Source organism: Madurella fahalii (assembly GCF_045866475.1).
Source record: "Madurella fahalii IFM 68171 DNA, scaffold_4, whole genome shotgun sequence".
NCBI lineage: Eukaryota > Fungi > Ascomycota > Sordariomycetes > Sordariales > Madurella > Madurella fahalii.
Window position 1 is genome coordinate 2,173,857 of NW_027263974.1, and position 21,281 is coordinate 2,195,137.

General features: G+C 55.1%; 7 protein-coding genes across 7 annotated transcripts; 3 read left to right on the plus strand and 4 right to left on the minus strand.

Moving 5' to 3' along the window:
- Nucleotides 1–1,762: 1,762 nt before the first annotated feature.
- Nucleotides 1,763–3,688, plus strand: MFIFM68171_07648 (Peroxidase; the record flags this gene model as incomplete). Its single annotated transcript, XM_071063068.1, has 5 exons — nucleotides 1,763–2,425; nucleotides 2,489–2,547; nucleotides 2,624–2,918; nucleotides 2,984–3,340; nucleotides 3,398–3,688. The coding sequence occupies 5 exons, from the start codon at nucleotides 1,763–1,765 to the stop codon at nucleotides 3,686–3,688; spliced, it is 1,665 nt and encodes a 554-aa protein (XP_070919169.1).
- A 412-nt stretch (nucleotides 3,689–4,100) lies between these two features.
- MFIFM68171_07649 (uncharacterized protein) lies at nucleotides 4,101–6,611 on the plus strand (the record flags this gene model as incomplete). Its single annotated transcript, XM_071063069.1, has 1 exon — nucleotides 4,101–6,611. One exon carries the CDS (start codon nucleotides 4,101–4,103, stop codon nucleotides 6,609–6,611), a length of 2,511 nt encoding a protein of 836 aa, XP_070919170.1.
- A 2,549-nt stretch (nucleotides 6,612–9,160) lies between these two features.
- Nucleotides 9,161–10,852, minus strand: MFIFM68171_07650 (uncharacterized protein; the record flags this gene model as incomplete). The annotated part of the gene is made up of 1 exon (XM_071063070.1): nucleotides 9,161–10,852. One exon carries the CDS (start codon nucleotides 10,850–10,852, stop codon nucleotides 9,161–9,163), a length of 1,692 nt encoding a protein of 563 aa, XP_070919171.1.
- An 837-nt stretch (nucleotides 10,853–11,689) lies between these two features.
- Nucleotides 11,690–13,243, minus strand: MFIFM68171_07651 (uncharacterized protein; the record flags this gene model as incomplete). Its single annotated transcript, XM_071063071.1, has 1 exon — nucleotides 11,690–13,243. The coding sequence occupies one exon, from the start codon at nucleotides 13,241–13,243 to the stop codon at nucleotides 11,690–11,692; it is 1,554 nt and encodes a 517-aa protein (XP_070919172.1).
- A 683-nt stretch (nucleotides 13,244–13,926) lies between these two features.
- Nucleotides 13,927–14,649, plus strand: MFIFM68171_07652 (uncharacterized protein; the record flags this gene model as incomplete). The annotated part of the gene is made up of 2 exons (XM_071063072.1): nucleotides 13,927–14,026; nucleotides 14,174–14,649. 2 exons carry the CDS (start codon nucleotides 13,927–13,929, stop codon nucleotides 14,647–14,649), a joined length of 576 nt encoding a protein of 191 aa, XP_070919173.1.
- A 490-nt stretch (nucleotides 14,650–15,139) lies between these two features.
- Nucleotides 15,140–17,016, minus strand: MFIFM68171_07653 (uncharacterized protein; the record flags this gene model as incomplete). Its single annotated transcript, XM_071063073.1, has 2 exons — nucleotides 15,140–16,427; nucleotides 16,529–17,016. 2 exons carry the CDS (start codon nucleotides 17,014–17,016, stop codon nucleotides 15,140–15,142), a joined length of 1,776 nt encoding a protein of 591 aa, XP_070919174.1.
- Nucleotides 17,017–18,933: 1,917 nt separating this feature from the next.
- MFIFM68171_07654 (uncharacterized protein) lies at nucleotides 18,934–20,536 on the minus strand (the record flags this gene model as incomplete). Its single annotated transcript, XM_071063074.1, has 4 exons — nucleotides 18,934–18,991; nucleotides 19,055–19,194; nucleotides 19,270–19,513; nucleotides 19,617–20,536. The coding sequence occupies 4 exons, from the start codon at nucleotides 20,534–20,536 to the stop codon at nucleotides 18,934–18,936; spliced, it is 1,362 nt and encodes a 453-aa protein (XP_070919175.1).
- Nucleotides 20,537–21,281: the final 745 nt, after the last annotated feature.

Below are 21,281 nucleotides of genomic sequence, written 5' to 3' on the forward strand. Positions count from 1 at the left end.
TCCTTTCTTTACTTGTGCATAGTTCGGTGATTCAATTGTGCCGCTTGACTCTATAGAGAATTTTCTCGTTGTATCCCGGTATTCGGACTGTCCCTCGCTGTGGGCTATCATTGCCAGTGTTCCTTCTACGAGCCAGACCTCTATGCGCCGTAGGAGTACCAGCTCTATCATTCTCGTGGGTACCTACTCAATCTCGTCTCATCCTTCCTTCAGAGGCTTCTCCGTGCCATGCAGCCAACTCTTTTAGTTCTTCACGGCCGTTCTCGACCCCGCTTTTAATGCTTCACGGTCCATACAATTGCTTGTTAGATCCTAATTACAAACTACCTAGCATTCTCACCCAGCGCTACGTCTTCAACCCACCGAGCCATGGAGCCATGTAGGTAACTAGCCGGGGATTCCAGCATGGGAAATCCGGGTGTGTGATAAGTCACCTGACGCAGTGAGGCCTACCATCTCGTCGTCTTTCTCCACTTCCCCCGCAACCTGAAATTGAAGCCATCGCTACACATGGCCTCAATACTATTCCAAAAGGATCACTTCCGACCTTTTTCGATCGTTTACTGGTAAAAACACGTCAAGAGCAATCAGGCTAATGTTTTGTTTCTGCGCGATAAAACCGCGGGTTATAGTACGAAATGAGAGACGCCTCTCTGCGTCAATAACAGAAATTATTTCAGCTTCCATGACCCAAATCCGGAAAGTATATGGGACACGATGGCAACTACGGCATGTACGTGAGGGCTATGAGTGCTAGTGGCTGGGAATGTATCACACCGAAGGCCCATCCCAACGGAGGATACCAGCTGTTGGTGCCGTAATTATTGGACTGCTGCATTGAGAATTGTGGTTGTCGCCGAAGATGGAGAAGCCTGGTGACGAAGGAACACGGCGAGTCTCTTTGGGAGCTTGTGAGTCGGAGAGTAATTACTGTCCAGACATGAAGATGCACTGCAGAAAGATGGTATTTGCATTTCAAATCGTTGATCTAAACATGGATAGAGCAAGAAGTGTGCTGCAACCTTGTACACAGAGATGTCACGGTAGCACGAGCAACATCTTGTCTGTTAACCATGACGATGTCGCATTAGTAGCAGTGTATCGTGATGTAAGGGAGGGCTGCCTAGCCCTATGCCTTCGGGTTGGCCATGCTCGCCATTGCCGACTTGCATTCCTATCGTCCCAGATCGGCTTACCATGCCATAATCAAGTGCACGAGTGTCCCCTTCCTAACCCTTAGAGTTTCACGACCATACCGCCATCCGTCGTCTTAACTCAGTGACTCGTTCGAGTAATCGATGTTGGTACCGTTGTTGACGCTTCCCGGTGTAACGGTACCATTGGCTTCCGCTACGTACTGCACCTTGGCCCGAAGGAAGAATTCCTTATATATGGACATGCACACCTACCAGGCAACCCCGTTGGCTGGCGGTGGCCTAGCTGAACTCAGTGCCCAATTAGAATCAATGTCCTGATTAAGGACATATTGTTTTGCCCAAGGGTCTTGCGGGGCCCGGTGTATACAACCTATTACTGCTGAGCAACCTCAGGTCTAGGACCCTATTTGGCTCCCGCTACTCGGACTTGCTCGGATTCCTGCAATCCCCCAATAATAGGTAATACTACCTAACAAATCCGGAATGCGCGTATAGTACCACTGTGGTGCTGGAAGTACTATATCTGAAGCTTTGCCTCAAGATGGCCTTGTGAATCTCAGCGCCCGGACGCGTTGATGTCGTTTAATTATCCATTCTAGGATACAATGTCATATTTCGCCTTCTTTCTCAGCTGCAGCATTTTGTTTGCTCTCCCTTGGTCCGCGTCGTCCTACACATGGCCCGACTACGAGACGGATATGTTGGAGGCAATCTACTACCAACAAAACGGTTACAATGGGCATCGCTTTGGCCTCTTCATTCGAACCTGCGAATACGGCAATAATCTTGGGCCCGGCCGGACTAACACTGCCGAATGGGTGCGGACCGCCTACCACGACATGGCGACGGCCGACGTCGAAGCCGGCACCGGAGGCATCGATGCCAGCATCGGTTTCGAGAGGAAACGCCCAGAGAACGTCGGCCGAGCTATCTACGACACGCTGCTTTTCTTTGAGAATTTTATGAGCGTTCGCTCCTCCATGGCCGATTTGCTGGCCCTCGGCACTGTCATGTCCATAACCGCATGTACTGTTTCGCCTGATCAGAAGCCGGTATACCTGCCATTCAGGGGGGGCAGAATCGACGCAACAGAACCCGGACCTGCGGGGGTTCCAGAGCCGCACCAGGATCTCCGGACTCACAGAGAGAGTTTCAAGAAACAGGGCTTCAATGCGACCGAGATGATCGCCCTTGTGGCTTGTGGCCATAGCTTGGGCGGCGTCAACGGACGCGATTTTCCCGACATCGTACCAGTCAAGGACGACCCGGTACCTTGCGTCCCCGTCCCTCCTCTTTGATGATCAAGACGCTCATCATAGTTGCAACAATAGATGAATTTGGAGAGCAAACAGAACTTTGACTCTACGCAGTCAGCGCTCGATAATGCCGTGTGAGTACCTACCTGACATTGTTAGTAAGGTGCCGTCTTGTGTCCGGCATCTAAACGAGCATATTATCCCACGCAGAGCAACCGAATTTCTTAATAATAGCACTCAGAATGCGCTAGCATTTGGACCCAACGAAACCACCCGATCCGATTTTCGTATTTTCACTTCCGACGGAGGTGCTTTGATGCGGAAACTGGCTTCCTCGCAGAGTTTCTTCTTGGAGACGTGCAGTCATCTCTTTCAACGCATGATCGACACGGTGCCTAAAGGCGTCCAGCTTTCCGGAGTCATCACGCCGATTTCCCTGAAACCAGACAATATATTCATTGCCATCAGCGATAGCGGCAACATGACTATCACAGGAGAAATCAGGGTGAGTCCCACTCCATAGATCCACTGTTTAATCCGTGCAAAAGCCAACCAAGACGCCTATGATAGATACGAACAGACGACAGGCCTCTTCCAGGTTCTCGCCAGGTCCTCATACACTTCACACCGGCGGAAGCAAGTTCTCCAGCAATCCCGGCTGCAGTAGCGGTCAAGTTGCATGAGAATACCACGGGCTATCACCCCTACTCACCTACTTTTGAGTGGTGGAATTTCACTATGAGCGCTCCTATCAGCCGCAGGTACTCTTCTTTCACCGTCGAGGTTGTTGATGACGGCAACTCGACCGTCTACTCTAACGGCGGAAACGGCTTCCCTGTGGAAACGGACATTATTCCTCAGACTCGCCTATCCTGCGGCACAGTTAGTTTCATGAGGAAGGATTACACCTTCAATCTAACAGTAGCCGTAAGTGGGGTCCAGAGAGCCGGCCGGCTTTGAATACTAACAACGTCGGATCACTAGGTCCGGGACGATGCGCGTTTTCAGCAGATAACAATGACAGTTCCGCTCCCTCTCCCACAAGAAGGGTCCATGGTTCCCAGGTTCGAATCATACGTCCAAACCATGACGAAGGCGGAGACTATTCAAGGCACTGGCTACTCGCTGTACACTGCTAAGGTTCATGTTCCAACCGACAAGGTGTTCGTCACAATCATGTCATACGGTTTAAGCGGCAGCGGGGGGGTAAGGGATGTTGAAATGCCGTTCCTGCTGTGGAGAGGCATTGGCTCCTGCGATCCAGTAGAAGACTAAGGGCTCCTGAGAGGACACTCTCAGCACCGGGGACTTCAGACAGTGTCCTGAATCCTAAGGCACTCTTTACGGGTAACGCCATATGGGAAACCGTTAGTAATTAAAGGCAAGTTCACCGTCAGTTTGAGGTTCCATGACGCAATTGTAAACTAGTATCCGTGTGATGGGTTTAAATTTTGAGAGCTGGATAACGGGAAAATATAAAAAAAAAAATCGAATACCAAATGCGAGACACAAAAATCTGCCTTGGGCAACCCAAACGAAGTAGTCTGGCTTGGCGGGAACCAGCTGAGCAGCCCCATCTTACGTGGTCTGCCCCCGCAGCCGCGGCGGGTTTCAGCTCGACTATTGGAAAAGGACTTAGCCAGGAGCAGAGCTAGCCCCATGCCACCACAACGCACAGTTTCACAAGATGCCACCCGTTGCTGCGAAGCCCTTTAGCGACCCAGAATCTGATAATCATGAATATATGCTGAGTTACTTCAGTCTACGCGATGCCACCGCGAGCTTCTTTCTCGGCATGGCTGCCGCCGTCATCCACCACCATCTGCCAGTCAAATACATGGTCCAGCTCCTCACCATGCTCATATATCTCTACCAGGATCGGAAAGCCCGTCGCTTCGATCGCATATTGCAAAAGATTGCTGGATACGAGCATGCTAACAATGGTCAAGAGACGGCCACGGCCCTCCATTTCCATCGGTTCGTGGTGAGTGCCGCCATGTGCCTCCCTACGGGAGTCGCCTTCACCCTGGGCTTTGTGATGGTACAGGACCGTGTCGCTCCGGTTGAAGCAGCCAGCTATCACATCCTGTTTGGGGAGTGGGACCGCCTAGCCTTCACACTTGTCTCCCTCGGGGCAGCGGCCTACCGGTCAGCCGTTGCAATGCGCAACACGCCCTGGCCCTTGCACCGCCATGAACTTCGCGAAACTCGGTTGCGACTGTCTCTCGAAACCACGATACCGAATTGGATTAGCTATCGATTCAACAACCTTATCTGGCGCCAGGTCCGGCTCCTACGCCAGAGACGGCGACGCCGGAGGGCCATGTCGGTGTTGGATGTTACCGGATGCCATAACCGTCCTCGCTATCAGTACCGTCCGCTCGCGAGCGCCAAGGGCGAGGTCCGGCTGTTGACGCTGCATGCAAGCACCAACGGCGAGATCCACTGCGACATCATCCACGACTCGATCTACGCTCCCAGCCGGGCATACGAGGCTGTTTCCTACCGGTGGGGCAACCCCGAGACTTCGCATACCCTTCTCATCGGGGACGACGATACGGCTACGACACTTCCGATACCAGAGAGCGTGCATCAGGTCCTGACGGCTTTGTGCCCCACACAAGGCTCGCGATATCTCTGGGTCGACTGGATCTGCATCGATCAGAGCCGGCCGCAGGAAAAGGCCACGCAGATCCCGCTGATGAGATCCGTCTTCAGGAAGGCGAATAGAGTGATTGCCTATCTCGGCCAGCCCGAGTCTCAGGACGCTGGGTTCGCGAGCGCCTTTATGCACAGGGCTGTATGGCAAGCCCAGGAGTATCTCGATTCTCTCGAGACTTGGGAAGGAGACTTTCGAGATCACTTCGCCCGGCACAACCACGCGATTCCCTTTTCCGGTGACCAAAAGGGATGGCGGGCCTTTGAACGGCTCGTGGGGCTGGACTATTGGCGGCGTATGTGGATCATCCAGGAGGTGACGGTGGCCAGGAAACTGCATCTTGTCTACGGAGAGGCGCATTTCCCCTGGACGTCCCTGGATCTCTTCGATACCTACTTTCCGCGGTGGAGATCCAGGATGCGGCAGTTTCAAGACACCGACCGCACGCGGCACGACGGCGAGTCCAATTTTGAGGGCATGTTCCGGCTACGAAGAGAATTCCGCGACAGCCAAGCCGAGCCCCGCTGGTCACTCGCGCAGCTCCTGGCTGACCTGCGGTGCTACGAGGCGTCCGACAAGCGCGACAAGGTGAACGCGCTTGTCGGCATCTCGACCAGCCGCTTTGTCCCGGCTCTCATGCCTGCCGAGGAGAGGTCCGTGGCCGACACCTTCGTCAACGCCGCCCGGGTAGCATTGCTCGACGGCGGCTATGAGATTCTGAGCATCGCGGGGCTCACCCATCCAAGGAACCCCGAGCTGGGCCTCCCCTCGTGGGTCCCCGACCTGACGAGCCCCCCACGCCATGCTTCGAATCATCACTACCAACGAGGTTACCGAGCAGGCGGCCATCCAAGGCCGTCACCCCATCGAGCCGCCTTCCCCAATAAGCATCATGTCGAGCTGCTAGGCCACCGGATCGGCGCTGTCAAAGCGCTAGCGAGCGAGTTCCCGACAGTCCCCGAACCCCCCGAGACGGCGGGCGACCGGGTGTGGAGAGCTGCCGACAGTCTGCTCACCCGCTTTCTCGGATACAGCTCCGAAGCGAAAACGCTCTGGGAGGGACACGGCAAGAGCAGAGAACAAGACCCCCTGCCCATCTTCCGGGCGCTCGTCGAGGACTACGACGGCGATTCCTACCCGGCAAAAGACCTCCCCGTTCTCCTCCGGGAATTCACCCACCTCGTCGAGGAGGGCACCAAGCTCCTGCAGGCCGGGCACTCGACGGCCAATCTGGAGACGTCCTTCGCCGTCCGGGCCGGCCCTCATGACGAGTTCAGAGGGCTGCGGTATCTGCATCTGGCCACGTGGGCGTTGGATCTGCGCCTGTTTTCCGTCACGACCGGCGGCGCGGCGGCCATGGTCCCCAAGGCTACAAAGGTAGGGGATCTGCTGTGTGCGATAGCCGGTTCCCCCTTGCCGTGTGTGTTGCGGCCCGTCGAGGACGTGGACAAATTCGTGCTGATTGGGGACGCGTATGTCGACGGGTTTATGAATGGGGAAGCTATGGCCGAGGGCGAGGAGTGGTTCTGTGTTTGTTGATCCGTGTTTTAATTACCTAGTCGGGGCAGGTGTCGGGGTTCGGCCCGGTTGGGGGATTTGATTATGATGTTGCTATGACATGACCGTATCGCCGCCTAGTGCTGGCAATGGAATGGCACCTCTAATAAGTAACATGATGACGCCTAGCTGAGCACAATAATGGCCTAAGTAGATTATGCCGGTGCCTGGTTGGGCGCCATGATATCACCAGCATTTCGGAATTGCCAGCGCTGGGCTATACGGTCAGGGCATGGCAATATCATGGCCAAGAACCCCCTTTATCCCGGCTAGATTGATGCCTGCTCGGCCTTAGCTATCCAGGTTACATTGGCATCAGCGCCTTTAGCCAGCGTTCCTCGAAGCACATTGAGGAGCACTTGCATGAGAGCAAGCAATATCGGAACGGGCTGCAGGGGATGTGCTTGAACCTGAAGACGAACCGAGAAATGTCGGAAGCGAGATGTCAAGCAGGGATTGTTATTACGAGTTTAATTTTCTTGCTAAGTGTAAACTAATCCCTCTAACCATTGCTAACCGTCCCAGATCTACAGTAAAATGGCCCGAGAGGACAGTATTCTTAATGCTGGCATGGCAATTGTTTCAACTCGAGATAGTTCATCCATGAAGGCACTAGCGGTCATCACTACGATCTTCTTTACCAGGCGAATTTCTCGGGACTCTGTTCGGCATGTCAATGTCTAATTGGCAGGCTTAGGTGAAGACGCCATGGGAGCAGGCTCGACCGCGCTCGCGCCCAGGAGACCTACCAATTCTCGAGATCCCGTACCAGTCCTCAGCAGTGTTTTTTGGGTTTATCGGCTGACAGCTGTACCATTTATATTTGGAGTCGTACGTATATAGCGTGCATGGCAGACGAAGCAGGAACGCTACTCTCGGCATGGGGAGATGAAAAGGTGATACGTACACTTGGGTCAAATTCAGCCGAAAGCAACCCAAATAATTAATATGGCCAACATCCCTCTCACCCAGGTGGGCGTTTCTCAGTACCTCCCCGTCAGGTGTATGGGACATCTGGTCTTGATTTAGCACCTAGGTTGCATTACCCGTCGTTGCCGCTTACCTACTGTCAATTCAACTCTTTCTCCAACCACTGCAATGGATAGTCTAATTCTGCGACGATTGAACAAACAAATCAGGTTAGCACTGCATTGATTATTTCAAGGTCAAACTGATCGCTTTTGTAGGGAACGTAGACGCAAAGTCAGCGCTGAGATTTTCGGCGGTCCATGCCGTCTCCCTGAGGTAGGGCACGTTTGGATGCATGTTGAAAAAGACCTGAAATACAGGGAGGGCGCCACCCCTAGTGATATAATTATTCCTCGAATGCAGCCAACTACTGCAAGATACAGTTTCTCCATATTTGAAGCGTCTGGTTGTATGCTCATTCCGCAACTTGGATCTTGTTACAGTCGTCGACAGTAGCACCCGAATCCGAAATGGGCACCATAAACTCCTTACTGTACCCTCCGTAGCACGTATCCTTTGCTCGCCGAGATCCATAGCATCACGCACAATCCAGAGGCCAAGTTCAAACAGGTCTCGGTGTTGTCCACAACTCAGGATTGGAATGGCGACCGTGGTGGTCTTGGTTTCTGAACACCGCCGAGCAGATAGCCCGGCAAGTGAGTCGATGTCTTTTGAGACAGCGCAACACTACACCAAGACTTATTCCGCCACATTAACTGAGGATTCGGCTCCCAATGAGAGAAGAGCTCCGCAAGATTACATAAAGGTCAGTTATCTCTTCAATATAATCAGTAGTAGATCGTAAGGTAGTGTACCTAGTACTATAAGAGGGGTATTTTTGTCGTTGCCCGATTGATACCAGTATTCTGAGGAAGGGGGGTGGACAGACATCACGTGTTGATAAGATATGTAGATTAGATAGTCACCTGAGGAAGAATCGCTCTGCGATCCGTGCGCTCTCCCCAATTCACTGAGGGGCAATTCTTCAACACCACTATTCTCACATCACCAACATTTCTACTACTTGCTTGTTCTCCCCGCGTATAAGCGTATCACCGATCTTACTACTTGGAAGTGACAAGAGCTAGCGTGATAGCCCCTGGCAAGGTGCTACAATAAACTTGGGGGGTTATGCTGAGGTCTACCAACTTACCAAGACAAACACGGTGCCATGGAATACCTGAAGCTGGGCAGTGCGAGGAAGTCACAGCAACTTTACGTATTGATGCAGAATGCCCTCTTTTCTGGCGAAGTAAATCCCAAATCCCCACAAGAAGGTCAATAATACAACAATAAAGTCTGTGACCTAAGCGGTTCTTCCAATCCCCCCCCCCCCCCCCCCCCCTCCTCCTTTTTAATTTTTTTTTTTTTTTTTTTTTTTTTTTAGAATATTTTCTCTGCACCGACCGAAACATTCTCTCTACGGAACTAGTTTGTATTCCGCAGCTCCACATCCTAACGCCTCGTTGCTGTCTTCCACAATGCTTCCTTGCCCTGACAAGAGTCGAATCGCTCGATTCTCATGTTCTGTTCAAAATCTTTTTCCAGTCTTTTTCGAGGAGTCACTCTTCCAAGGGAGGCTGGCCACGGAAGAACTCCCTTCTACGTTTCCTTGTCAGGGACACCCGCTCTTCTGCTGTCTGCCGTTCATGAACCAGACGCCTAAAAACCGGAGCGTTTGCGGGCAATGTATACTCAATGGTGCCGAATAGGAGCCCTAGGATGGCGTCCCCTCCCGGAAGACTATGGATGTAGTTTGGCCACGATGCGGCCCATCTCGGAGAGAAAGCGTCGGCAATGGCGGAAGCGAATGAAGGTGCAGGTGATGAGAATGAAATGGCGGGCTCGCGCCAACCACCGTCCCGCAGCTGTGATAACCGTAAGTTTATCTTGGTTATATCTCGCCCAATCCAGGCGAGCTCCCAAGCAGCGGCATCAACCTGACTGTGAATTATCCGTCGCCGCGGTATGTCAACCAGCCGTATCTCGTGAAGTAACTCCTTTGCCTCGTTCAGCACCTTAAGCTTCCGTTCTTCCTCCCAACGCTCCTCCCAACCACACTCCTCCCCAACACGCTCGCCAGTGGCTTTGAGCTGCCGTGATTCCAGTTCCAAGAAGTGCTCCAACCTGAGTGATATCAGGTGCTCCTCGATGGTCCGTACATTGTCCAACTGCCGATGCAGTTCGGTAATACGGGCTGCGATTTTGTCGTGATATGGATGCCACTTGGCCACATGCCACCCAAGAGCCGTGTAGATACCCTCATTGTGCTTCTTGGCACGTTCCCAGGCGGCCTTTCTCCCTGCAGGTGATGCATTGTCGCTGCCGTCGTCATGAGTCTCTTCGTCGAACTCGCCCGCCCGCTCCGCCCAATAACGCTCTTCTTCCTCCGCGGCCTGCTGCCGATCGACTTTTTCGAGTATAACCATGATGAAGTACAGAACTATTCTATACTCCTCCACCCAGATTGTGTTAAGGTGGAGTTCTATCCCGTCCATGGTGTCGTAGAGGAGCTCAGTAGCGCTCATATATTCATTGCAGAGCGTTTTCGATCCCTGGATCGCCGCAGCGGGATCGCTCCCCGGGGCGGGGGAGAGCTCTGAAAACTCCTCGACAAGTCTGAACAACTGTTCCGCATTCATAGAGTAGTCCCGCAAGGCATCGGACGACATGAAGTCGGGCAACCATGTGTGCGATACCGGCTCGATGAGAGGCAGCAGCGCCTCGGCGTATTGAAGTGGTAAACCAGCGATAGCGTCCACATGATCGGCAAGCGACCGCCGTACTGGCTCGGGCGTACCGAGAAGCGTTTCCAACCTTTCCCAGATTCCCCCGTCGGGGGAGGCACAATAGACTCGGTCAACTCGAGCAAGAATGATGGTGCAGACGGCGCAAGCGACAATTGCCACCCAGGTAACCTTCATGGCAGCCCTTCCCATGGGTAGAAGCCAGGTGTAAATCCATTTCCACACCAATAGCAGTGGTTGAAGTGACTCTTGCTGACGCGGTGACGAGCCGTGTTGTAGCCACGGGAAGCGAGAACGCCGAGTGGGATGGGAATGATCATCGTTGGCAATAGACCGCGGTTGCGTGTCGGCCGATTCCGACCGTGGGCTAAGGACGTGACTGGGAGTGGGAGCCGGTGGCAGCGGAGAGACATCGCGGTGTAGCATCTGGGGGCGAGGTGTCTGGCCCAGCGCTGAGTCCCGTCGCCTCTGCCTCTGCCTCCGCTTAACTGCTGCGGCCTCGTCCATGCCGCGAGAGTAGGTAGATACGAGGCAATCGAGCACGAAAGTTTTGCGGTAGGCTCACGGAAGGGATGGTTGGGGGGGGGGGATGGTAGGAATGTTTTACAAAGAACATGGTAACCGGTGCTTGGGATAACGAATCAACAATCCACGCGGCCAATGTGGTGGGAAAAGGAAGAAGCTCTCCCTGGGCTCTGCGAGAGCAGGCCGGACTGCATCATGGATGCTTTGTCCCGTCGACAAGAGTGGGGATGTGGCGCTGCAAACACTTCTTTCAGCACGGCAGCTTTTTGGCGGGCACCGGCGGGACACCTCAGCAGCCAGCCTGGGCCCTGGCATGCTGGCATGCCATGTTACCGCGCGTCGCAAACCGAAGGCTCACTTTAGAGACATGCGCAGAGCCGAAGTTTGGAATCGTACTAGTTACCTGGGTAATTACCTTAATACTGTTACCATGACAGTCTCAAAGCTACCCTGAGGCAACGAGTTCTGGTTACTAGCTACATGTACTGTACCTAGAAGCGATTCCGGATGGGCTACCAGTAGGTAAAATTACATTGGCAAAGAAGCAAGGGTTAAGGGGTATTGGGGAAGAAGGAAACTCAGGTAATTAGCGAGTAAATTCTTCAGATATTCCACACAAACAGCCACACTTTCGCAAACGCCAACGCCAAGGGAGCCGCCCACTGGCTGCAAAGCCTACCTTACACACGGCGGGGTACCGAGGTATTGTACCTTTACCGTAAATACCTTCCCTAAGGTACCTTACCTGGCCGGCTGACCATTCCTGATGGCCCAGGCAGTCGCCCTCTCATCTTGTCGCCTCGACTCGTTTGCACACAATTACCTTACGTCTTCTTTTTCGTCCGCACCGTAAGTAACCCTCAAGCTCTTCAGGTAAGTTGCTGCGGCGACTGCCAGCTCTCTTTCCCACCCCCTCACATCGCCCTCGCTCGGTGGCCTAAGCATCTCTGCTCTTGCCCGACCGCTGACATCTCCAGCTTGGTTCTTCATTATCCGCAGGCTTTTGATTTCCCCGTGCACCTGCTTCATGAGTCTCCCGGTTGTGCCACGGGACTGCTCGGCGCCGTGGCAGGAGACGGCGGCGTTGGACGCACATTGCTGCGCCAGCCGCTCACCTTGTTGCGCAGCGCTCAGCCTACCGACGAGTGCCGCAACGGCGGATTTTCTTTCCGTGGCCTCTTCTTCATTCTGGGTGCCGCGCCGCCACAGCAAAGAACTCAACATGCTTGGTTTCCCCGAGGGGTGGATGTTGCGGACCTCGGCCTCCAGCTCCAGTAGGTTATTCTGCGCCAAAGCCCTCCAACTGTCTGCGTCCTTTTCTAGCGCACATGCCTTTTCCATGACCACTCCTAATATGCCGCCTTGTTCCGTTCCGTCATCGCTGGGTCCCGATTGCGTCTGCGCCCGGCCTTTCCAGGCCAGTAGGATCTTGCGAAGTGCTCTTCGTCGCTCGATTTCGACAGTGGCGTACTGCTTTAGCCGGTCGGCACGATCCGCCACGGTGCCGGCGGGCGATACAAACGCCCCCAGCCGCAAAAATAGTGGGCTGCAGGCTATGGCATCGAGCGCCTTGGCGGTGATAGAACGCGGGAACGGTGGCGATGACGGGAGTCGAGGGGCGGCGGGAAACTGCTGGAGGTTGCAAAGGAAGTCTCGCACCTCGTCTTGTATGCGGCCAAGGTCGTAGAAATGAGCTACCACGGCGTCGTCGAGCGCTTGCGTGGCTAAGTGCAGAGCGTGCCAGTCAACCACGGTATTCTCGGATTTCCCATGGCTAACTTGATAGATTGACTTGGCTCGCTTATAGACTGGCACCAGAAGGTCGGCGAAGAGCTGGGGCTCCCTAAGAACCAATCGAGGAGGTACTTTACACTCGACTGTTCGGTTGCCGCTAGAGCTGCCCAGCACCAAACGTCCATTTGCCCACCAGCATGCGTGACCTCCGTACGGCGCCAGCTGCGAGTGAATAAAGAGAAGCATTAACAGAGCGGCGAGGGCCATGACAATGATGACTACCCCGCGGAATAAGTACCGGCCGGTGATTCTGAGAAAGAGCCAGACTCTGTCTCTGAGGACGGGCCAGGCTCTGTCTTCGAGGTAGAGCCAGAGGAAGGGCCAGACTATGTCTCTGAGGGAGGGCCAGACTCTGTCTCTGAGGACGGGCCAAACCACGACTATGAACAAGGGCCAGGCTGTGTCCCTGATGAAGGGCCAGACTGTGTCCCTGAGGAAGGGCCAGTCGAGGTCATCCAAATATGTCCGGGCAGACTCGGGCAGGTAGGGTCGTATTGTTTCCCGCAAGGAGTCCCATGATGACTCCAGCAGGCGGGACCATGGTGGTCCTGCTTTCCCCGGGATCTCGGTTTCTGCCATGAGCTCGCGAAATCAGGTCGTCGGTTGGCGTGTATCGCCGGGAGATTGTGCAGTTAAGGCTTTCCTGTCATTACCGCACTCCCGGGTGCTCTGTCCACTTTGGATGCACGGATCGACCGCTGTTTGCAAACGACCGGTCGGGTAAGATGCTTGCAGATGTTGCGTGGTTTTCTCCTCGCCGGGTCAACGAGGCAAGTCCACGGTCTGGTGTGGGAGCCGAAGTTGGTACAATCATCATTTCTGGCGGACGGGACCCGGCGGATTTTGATGGATATGTTTGCGGTGGGATTGACCTAGGAAGCAAAGATTGAGCTTTGGTGGAGATTACGGCTGAGATGCCGTCAACGCCCGACATGTCTTGAACCGTTTGATCCTTCAGGGGTTATTGACCTCAGCGCTTCCGTTTTCTTTGTTCACCTTCCGGTCCATGCCCTTCCATCATTAGCTTTCTCCACTAGCCAGTCACACCGGACGATGACCGTTAGCCAGCCAATCTTGGGAACTCGTATTCGTTGGAGCCTGGCCTGTGGTTGTGCGTCTTGTTTCAATCCCATAGACATGTCCATCATTCTCCTCCTCTCCTCTTCGCTCTCAAGCTAGCCAACTAGATCTGTCCAAAATCTTTGGTCGTCTGAAAGTGCCGCCTTTAGTTGTCAACTATGTGGACTGTCGTAGCCTTGATAATGTTCGGCGCCATCTCAATATTGCTAGTCCCGCCAGAATTTGGAGACACGATCAATCCGAAATCCAAGGGGCCTTCATTCTTCAACCTTGAGGACTCCAGTAAGTGCCTTGTCTTTTTCGAAGCTAAAGTCCAGCGCGTCGTGGAAGGGGAATAGAGTCCCAAGGGTGAGAGCGTGAAGAAGTCAAGGTTGTGGGAAACGGGAAAAAGGCTGTAAGCATGACAGCAGCTAACCATTGCCAACTCAGAGACTGTCCGTCACATCTGCATCATTTACAATCACCTCCTTGCGAACGGTGCCACATCCCATATTCCCACCTTCTACGATTACCTCGGTCTTTCATACGCAGAGCTTGAGGGCCAGCGCGACGAGAACGTGCGTCGGGAGGTGTGGAAAGCAATTGAGCGAGAAATCGGCCCCATCGTTGTCAGTTGGCAGAGACAGACGGATGCCGCCGAGGGCGGCGACGAAGCACTCATGGCCGAAGGTTCTGATACCTCTTACGAGCATCTCCATGAGGATCTGCCTCCTCCGAGAGTGGGAATGCTTTCGGACGATGACATCAAGAGAGCGGTTGCTGAGGTGCTCCTCCGAGACAACATGCGCGGCGTGTATAACAAGTTCATGATGGCTCAAAACGTAGCTATCGACGATCGAAAACGGTTCCTTGAGACGTGGTGTTATGAGGGATGGGGTGATCAACCTGTTGTGGAGGGAGAGTGATGCAAGTCGGGGATGGCAGGATCCCTGGGTTGCTTTGGCAAGGACTTGACGACTTGCAGCCCGGCAGGCGCTGGTAATTACATATTGTATTTAAGATGGGTTCCTGCTGAAGCGTCTCAGAAAGCAGGCATGCCGTGCAAGCCAGAGCTCCCCTCGAGTGTCGTCTCGATGGACCTAGACATCGCCGTCCGGCAAACGTGTCCATCCGAGTTTGTATATCCATAATCGCTATATCGTTACATTCGAAACCTGACCGTGACCAACGCCCATCCGAACAAAAAAAAAAAAAAAAAAAAAAAAAAGAAAAAAAAAAGAAGAGAAAACTAATAATAACAGGTCTCTGGCCTCGGGGAAAGGGGGGATTCGCTGCCACCACGTCGCCGTCCTTGACATCTATGCCCCGGCGCGTCGTCATGTGTCGCCGCTGCTGATAGGAACATCCCGACGAAAGATAATAAAAAAACTCATCACCACCTTTTCCCCCGCCAGGCTAGGCAATACTCAGCCTGTCCACCTCGACCCTAACTCTTTCCAACCACACGTGCGCCCTCCTCCGCCTCTTCAGCTCCTCGGCCTCTTCCAGGTTGCCGTACCTCCTCATCAACTCCTCCAGGTGGATCGACCAGATAACGTACTGCTCTTCCTTGGACATCGACAGGCCTTTCCTTCCCCACTCAAACACCTTCTCCCAGTCCCGCACCGTCTCGTAGTAGTCGCTCAGCCACCCCACGTACAGGCACTCGACCATTTTCGCAAAATACGGCGAGAACTCGCCCTCGGCCGCGCGCGCGCGCAGCTTGGCCAGCAGGGCCTCGCACCTCGGCGCGAAGTCCTCGCCGAACTGCCGCCGCAGCCACTGCTCGGCCAACTCGTCGCTCTCGGGGTCCCGAATGACCAGGTTCTGCGCCCAATACACCGACTGCGCCTCGAGGCGAATCATGTGGTGGTCGTGCCGGTCGCGGCCCACGGCGACAACGGCGGTGGCAGCGTCGGGAGTGGCAGCGTCGGGAGTGGCAGCGTCGGGGGTGGCAGCGAGCGGCTGCTGCTGCCAGGGGCCGGTGTCGTCGCCCGGCGTCATGTTTGTGCGCTGGCAGGCGAGGTACTGGTACCGCGCCCAGCGAGCGGTGCGCTCGAGGATGCCTGAGACATTAGAGATGGTGTCCGAGTTGACTTGGGAGAGGAGCATGATGTAGCGCATGATCTGCTCTGGGTGGTCGACCATGGCGGCGAACGAGGCGGCGAGCTCGGTCACCGGGTGCTTGCCGAATTTGACCGTCGCCAGGCGGGTGAGGTAGCGGAGGTAGGCAGCCAGGATGTCTTTGCGGTTCGACTCGAGGAGGAGGTGGGGGACGAGGAAGCAGAGGTCCGAGAACGACTTCATGGTAGGTCTCGAGATCTTGCGTTCGATCTGGAGGAAGGCGAGGCGGAGCACCCGGCCGCCGGCGATGTTCTCCTTGAGGTCGAATAGGTCCATGGCTGCTTTGAAATAACGGTAGCAGGGGTCGATAAAGCCGGCGACTTCTTCGGCCGTGCGGTTGGCCGGGTCGAGGTCCATGTGCCCGTGGAGGAAGCGGCGGACTGCGCTTAGTCCGACCTGCATGCTTCGCGACCCGTCGCTGTCGTACATCAGGACATCCCTGCTTAGGATGATTGCTCCTCCTTCGGGGGAGTCGTCCTGGCGCTGTTCGGTTGGCGACGCGGTCTTGGTTCGCGGCCGCCGCTTGACGGCGTATTTGAAAAAGCCCCAGCGGGCAAACTGGTTCTTATACATTTTGGGTCTGTTTTCTGCAGAATCAGTATCCCGGCGGGACGAGTGGCGTGGGAGCATCGGACTTTGCAGTCCGATTGAGGGTTCAGGGTTTAGGGGTCGTTAACTCACGTAGCCCTGAGATTGTATTCCGTCTCCATGATACTAATGATATCCCGAAGGATACGGTTCCGTGTAATGTAGAGGTCGTGGAGCACCGCCTTCCAGGGCTCCCAATCCTCGATCCGGCGCGGCACCACGGGTTGCGCAGGCACCTGTGGCGGGTGGGCCCCCCGGAGCACGACGGCCTTCGACGCAGCGGCCGTCCGCCCGTGCTTCGCCGGTTTCGAAAGGTGATGTTGAGCCGTGGCTGCCCGGCCTGCCGGCGGACCCGACAGCCTCCTCGAAGCGAGTCCCGGCTTGAACTTGGGCGGCTGGCGCATCCGAGCGAGGACGAGCGGTTTGCGATTGTCCGGGAGGGGGCTTGATGACTCTTCCTTGATGAAGGCGCGGGCGTCGTCGTCGTCTTCGTCGTCCAGCGCCAGCCCCGTCACGCTTTGAGCAGCGGCAAGCAGGGCTAGGGGCCCGCCGTCGTCGTCTGGGGACAGGCTTCGGTCCATGGAGGGTTGGGGACGGGGCGAGGAGCGAGTGGAGGCGGAATAGCGCCGTAGGCGGGTGCGGCTACGGGGCCGCGGGTGCGGCGTGGTGGAGCAGGAGCAGTGACGCGATCGCCGATCGGCAGCGGCGACAGCACCACCATGTTGGGGGCTCAGGCCGACCCAGAGTCTGCGCAGTCTCCGTGCGGGGTCACGGCGGTTTCGGGGATTCGCAGCAGTCGGGAAGGCGGGAAATGCATGCTACGACGTGTGCATGTCGGGCGCGGTCTCGGGGATGCCGTCTGCGAGGGAGAGGCCTGATTGCAAGGCGAGGTGTTGGGAAAAACGTGTACAAAGGTCGCCCGGGCAATTTGAGAAGATTGGCGGCGGCCCACCGAAGGAACCTAAACACCCCCCCCGCCCTTTCCCCCCCGCGGCGTTCCGCATCAACAGCTGCTGCCGTCTCTGTCTGGCCTAATTAGCAAATGGGCGAGCGGCCGCCGCAGGTGCCGACCCCCAATGAACGAGCCCGGAACGAGGCCCCTGGCGTCGGAATGCCCCGTACAAACAGCACAACCCCTGCTAAGCGTCCTGCCAGGCTCGTGTAGCTCGGACGCTAGAGACCCAGGGGAAAGGGCGACGTTTCGGGTGGAGACCCTTGGATTCCTTAATTAGCCCAGCTTCCCCATCTTTCCCTGCATCAACGTTGCTGTCCGCCCCGCCTTCATCTCCATCGATCCCCATCGATCCCCATCGATCCCGGCCCCCAATGGGCGCCTTGCATCGTGCGACACGGCGACTCTGCTTCCAGGACCCTGCATTCTCTTGTGCCAGCACGTGGAGGAGCTGCGGTGGTGTGCATCTCACCTGCATGGTTGCGATCGAGGTAAGCGACCAGGTGGGTAAGGTAAGGAAGGCCAAGTAAGGCAAGGGCAGGCAAGGACCAGCAGGGACAGCTACATGTCTATAATGTACCAGCCGAGGGGGGAGAGTGACGGGAAACCGTCTTCGTCCCTCCGTCGCGGGAACAGAACCCGCAATCTGCCAGTTGGGTTGCACCGGGGCTACCGCTGTTGAGTTGCGGATCAGCTGCTGCATCCCGTCCGCCCAGGGAGACTGGGAGCCCAAACTTTCGGTTGCCTCGCGGATCCAGTCTTCGCGGATCCAGTCCTCACGACCTGGTGTATGAGGACCCAAATCGACAACGGCAGCGGCAGCAGCAGCGGCAGCGGCAAGCGCACAAATACGCCATTCTTGGGATGCAGCCCCAATTGGCATGACGACGCAACCGGAACAAGAGCCTCCACTCTTCCCCAACCTGGAGGACCTGAATCTGGTTCCCAAGCCGTAGGCGGCAGCTGCCAATCGGCGTACACATCTTCCATGTCTTTCGGCAAGTGAGGTGTTACCTTGGCCACTCACGCATTACTGAGAAGTCGGATCCCGTTAGTCATCATAGGGATTATTTAATTTGGACTGCCTTATTTCAGAGTCCGCATCATGACGGCTCTGCTCTTAGTGCTCTGGTGGCGAAGCGCACCCTTCCTCATGTCCCGAGCTCCAAACGTGAATGCGTCGAGACGGGTTAACATTGAGGCTGTTTGAGCTTCCTTCCGCAACGAGGCTTCTTTGTCGCTTTAAAGGCACCTTAACTACCGGATCCGACCGAGATCTGCATATCTGTGGTCTCTTGTCTTGCTCTCTGTTATGGCTAGCTGATTTGTCGCCTTGGCTTGGTTGATGGAAACCTAACCCAGCAGAGCTTGGCGGCGGGGCTCATAACAAAACGGGTACGCAGATGACACTCACACGGCTGATGAACTTCGATTTGCGCAGAATACCTATCCCACAGTCTGACGCTAGACAGGCGGCCAATGCATAGTTTCAAAGTTGTGGTGTTCTCTGTCTCCGAACATGCATCACCAACCGACATTCTGGGATTCAGACCTTCACCGTCGATCCAATCGGCCCGAATCTGATGTTGGACCATACCACCTTCCTGCGGAGGGTTAGCTCTCTCTCTATCTCCAACGACTCAGTCTCTGGTATAGGCTACACGTACGCATTGGGATGTTTATTCTCAACCACCAACGGGTCGTTGTCCTCAATAGGCAGGCAGTCGCCTCTCTCTTTGCCCGGGGAATTTTCATCGTTATCATAGGGGGGATAGAGCGAGTCCAGCCAGAGGTTGTGCGCATAGTGCTAGTAGGGTGAGGCATCATCCAACATCAGCAGAGCGAATCACAGTCAACATGGGAAACTATCGGGTGTACCGACGTCAAGACCGATAGACATGACAAGAACCATGGGCTGATTCAGCATACTAGTATGTCGCTTCCACCCGCCATTTTGGACGAAGAGATCGTCGTCCCCAAACACTACGGGCAAGGCCTCGCAAAGCTCGGCGGTAAGGCCGCTGTGATTGGGGAGCCCATCCCAGGTGGGAGCGGGGATGTCGATTTTCCTGCCGTCTTGGATGAAGAACTGGGTGACCTTGTCTTCTGTCCACTGTGTAACGACGCTACAGTTGTTTGGATGGTTTTGGTATTTTTCACCCCAGGTTAGCAAAAGAAAAAAAAGAAAAGAAAAGAAAAGAAAGTCTTTTGGTGGAATAATGGACCTACGTGAACTTCCTCGCCGTATCTACCTCCTTCCCCTTCCCATAGAAGTCCTTATTCCCCATACGGTACGGGTTATAGTCGCACCCCATCCGATCGCACCGTGGCCCAAACACGTCAGGCCCGAAGGAGGTCCCGTCACAAATATACCATTCGCAGATTTGGTAGTCCTCCTGGGGGCACGTGTGCGACGACATGGAGAAGCTGTGCGCATTCGAATTCCACACGGCGAACCCGGGGCAGCAGGCGCCGAAGTAGCCGTCCCCCGAGTCCGGGTCCGTCTGGGAGGGAGCCCACCCCGGGTCCATATTGGCCTTGCCCCCTACAAACTTGAGATCACGCGGGCAGTCGGCGTCGCAGTATCCCGTGCCGTACTCGGCGCCGGCCTTGTTGGTGGGGAACCGCGCCTGCCCGCCGTCGGCGTCCATGGCAACAAAGTACAGCGCGCTGTTGATGCCACATTCGACCGTCGACAGGTCGACGTCAAAGGCGAGCTCGTTGTTGAGGAGGGTGAACATTTGGTATCTGTTCTTGGATTCCATGAGGAAGAGGCGGGAGCCGATGTTGCGCGCGAACTCGATATACGTCTTGAGTTTGAGCGAGATGCTGTCATTGGTGGCGTTGACGCCGTAGACCGGGATGTATTCGGCGCCTTCGAGGACGCACATGCTGGTGCAATCCTCACCCGTGTCGCAAACGCTGTCGTCCCAGTCGTTACCGCTATAGCAGTTCTCGTAACTGTCGATTTTGTGGATCCAGCGCTTGTTGGCGTCCATAACAACCTCCCCATCGACGGCTTGGCAGCCTTCGTTGGCGGCGCACCTGGTCCATTGGAGTCGGGGATGCGTCTCGTTGACTAGCGTGCCGGCTTGCTGGGCTGCAACGAGAGCCAGGGAACATAGCAACACGGAAATAAAGACCAACATGGCGAAGCGTTGTTAAGGGAACATGCGTGAAACTGCCGTGGGGGAGTTGCGGGTTTGGAAGCCATCATGGCTTTGATCATCCATGGCTGGATCGACGCCCACTTATACAACTGGAATCTGTTCCGGCGATTTGCTGGGGGGGGGGAGGCACTCGCTTTCGTTTGGGCTCTAAGACGAATGACAGTTTACGCCTCTCGCTTGATGGGTTTAACCGCTGACTTTCCGAGCAAGTGCGAGCGGTTGCTACCACATAGCCACACCCAAGGCCACGCTGCGGGTCACGACAATACAAACGCGGGGAAGCTTAAATTAAGCAACGCCCAGTGCTCTATTCTGATAATTTCTTCATAACACTGCTTAGGCCAAGCTCCGGTTCGCTTGGAGTGTTGGAACGCCGAAGCGGCAAGCGACCACAGAGTTGAGGTTGGGAACACACATGTTACCGTAGGTACCCTTAATTACCCTATCTTTATTCTTGACCATCCGCTTCTACCTTGTATACGCCAGGAGAACAACAGGTCATACTATGGGCGTCTCATGGCCCGGGGATTTGAATCCTCCATATGGATTTCGAGTCCCAGCCCTTGACAGCTCGTAAGCCTCCCTAACGTACCCTGGTTGTACTAATTAGTAGCCATACATCGCGGGTTGAGTACCTCTGAGCTCCTAGTTAGGTGAGACAACTATGTATGATTTTGTCGTGATCAAGCCATACTACTAGTAGTATTTCCGCCGGCTCTCTAAT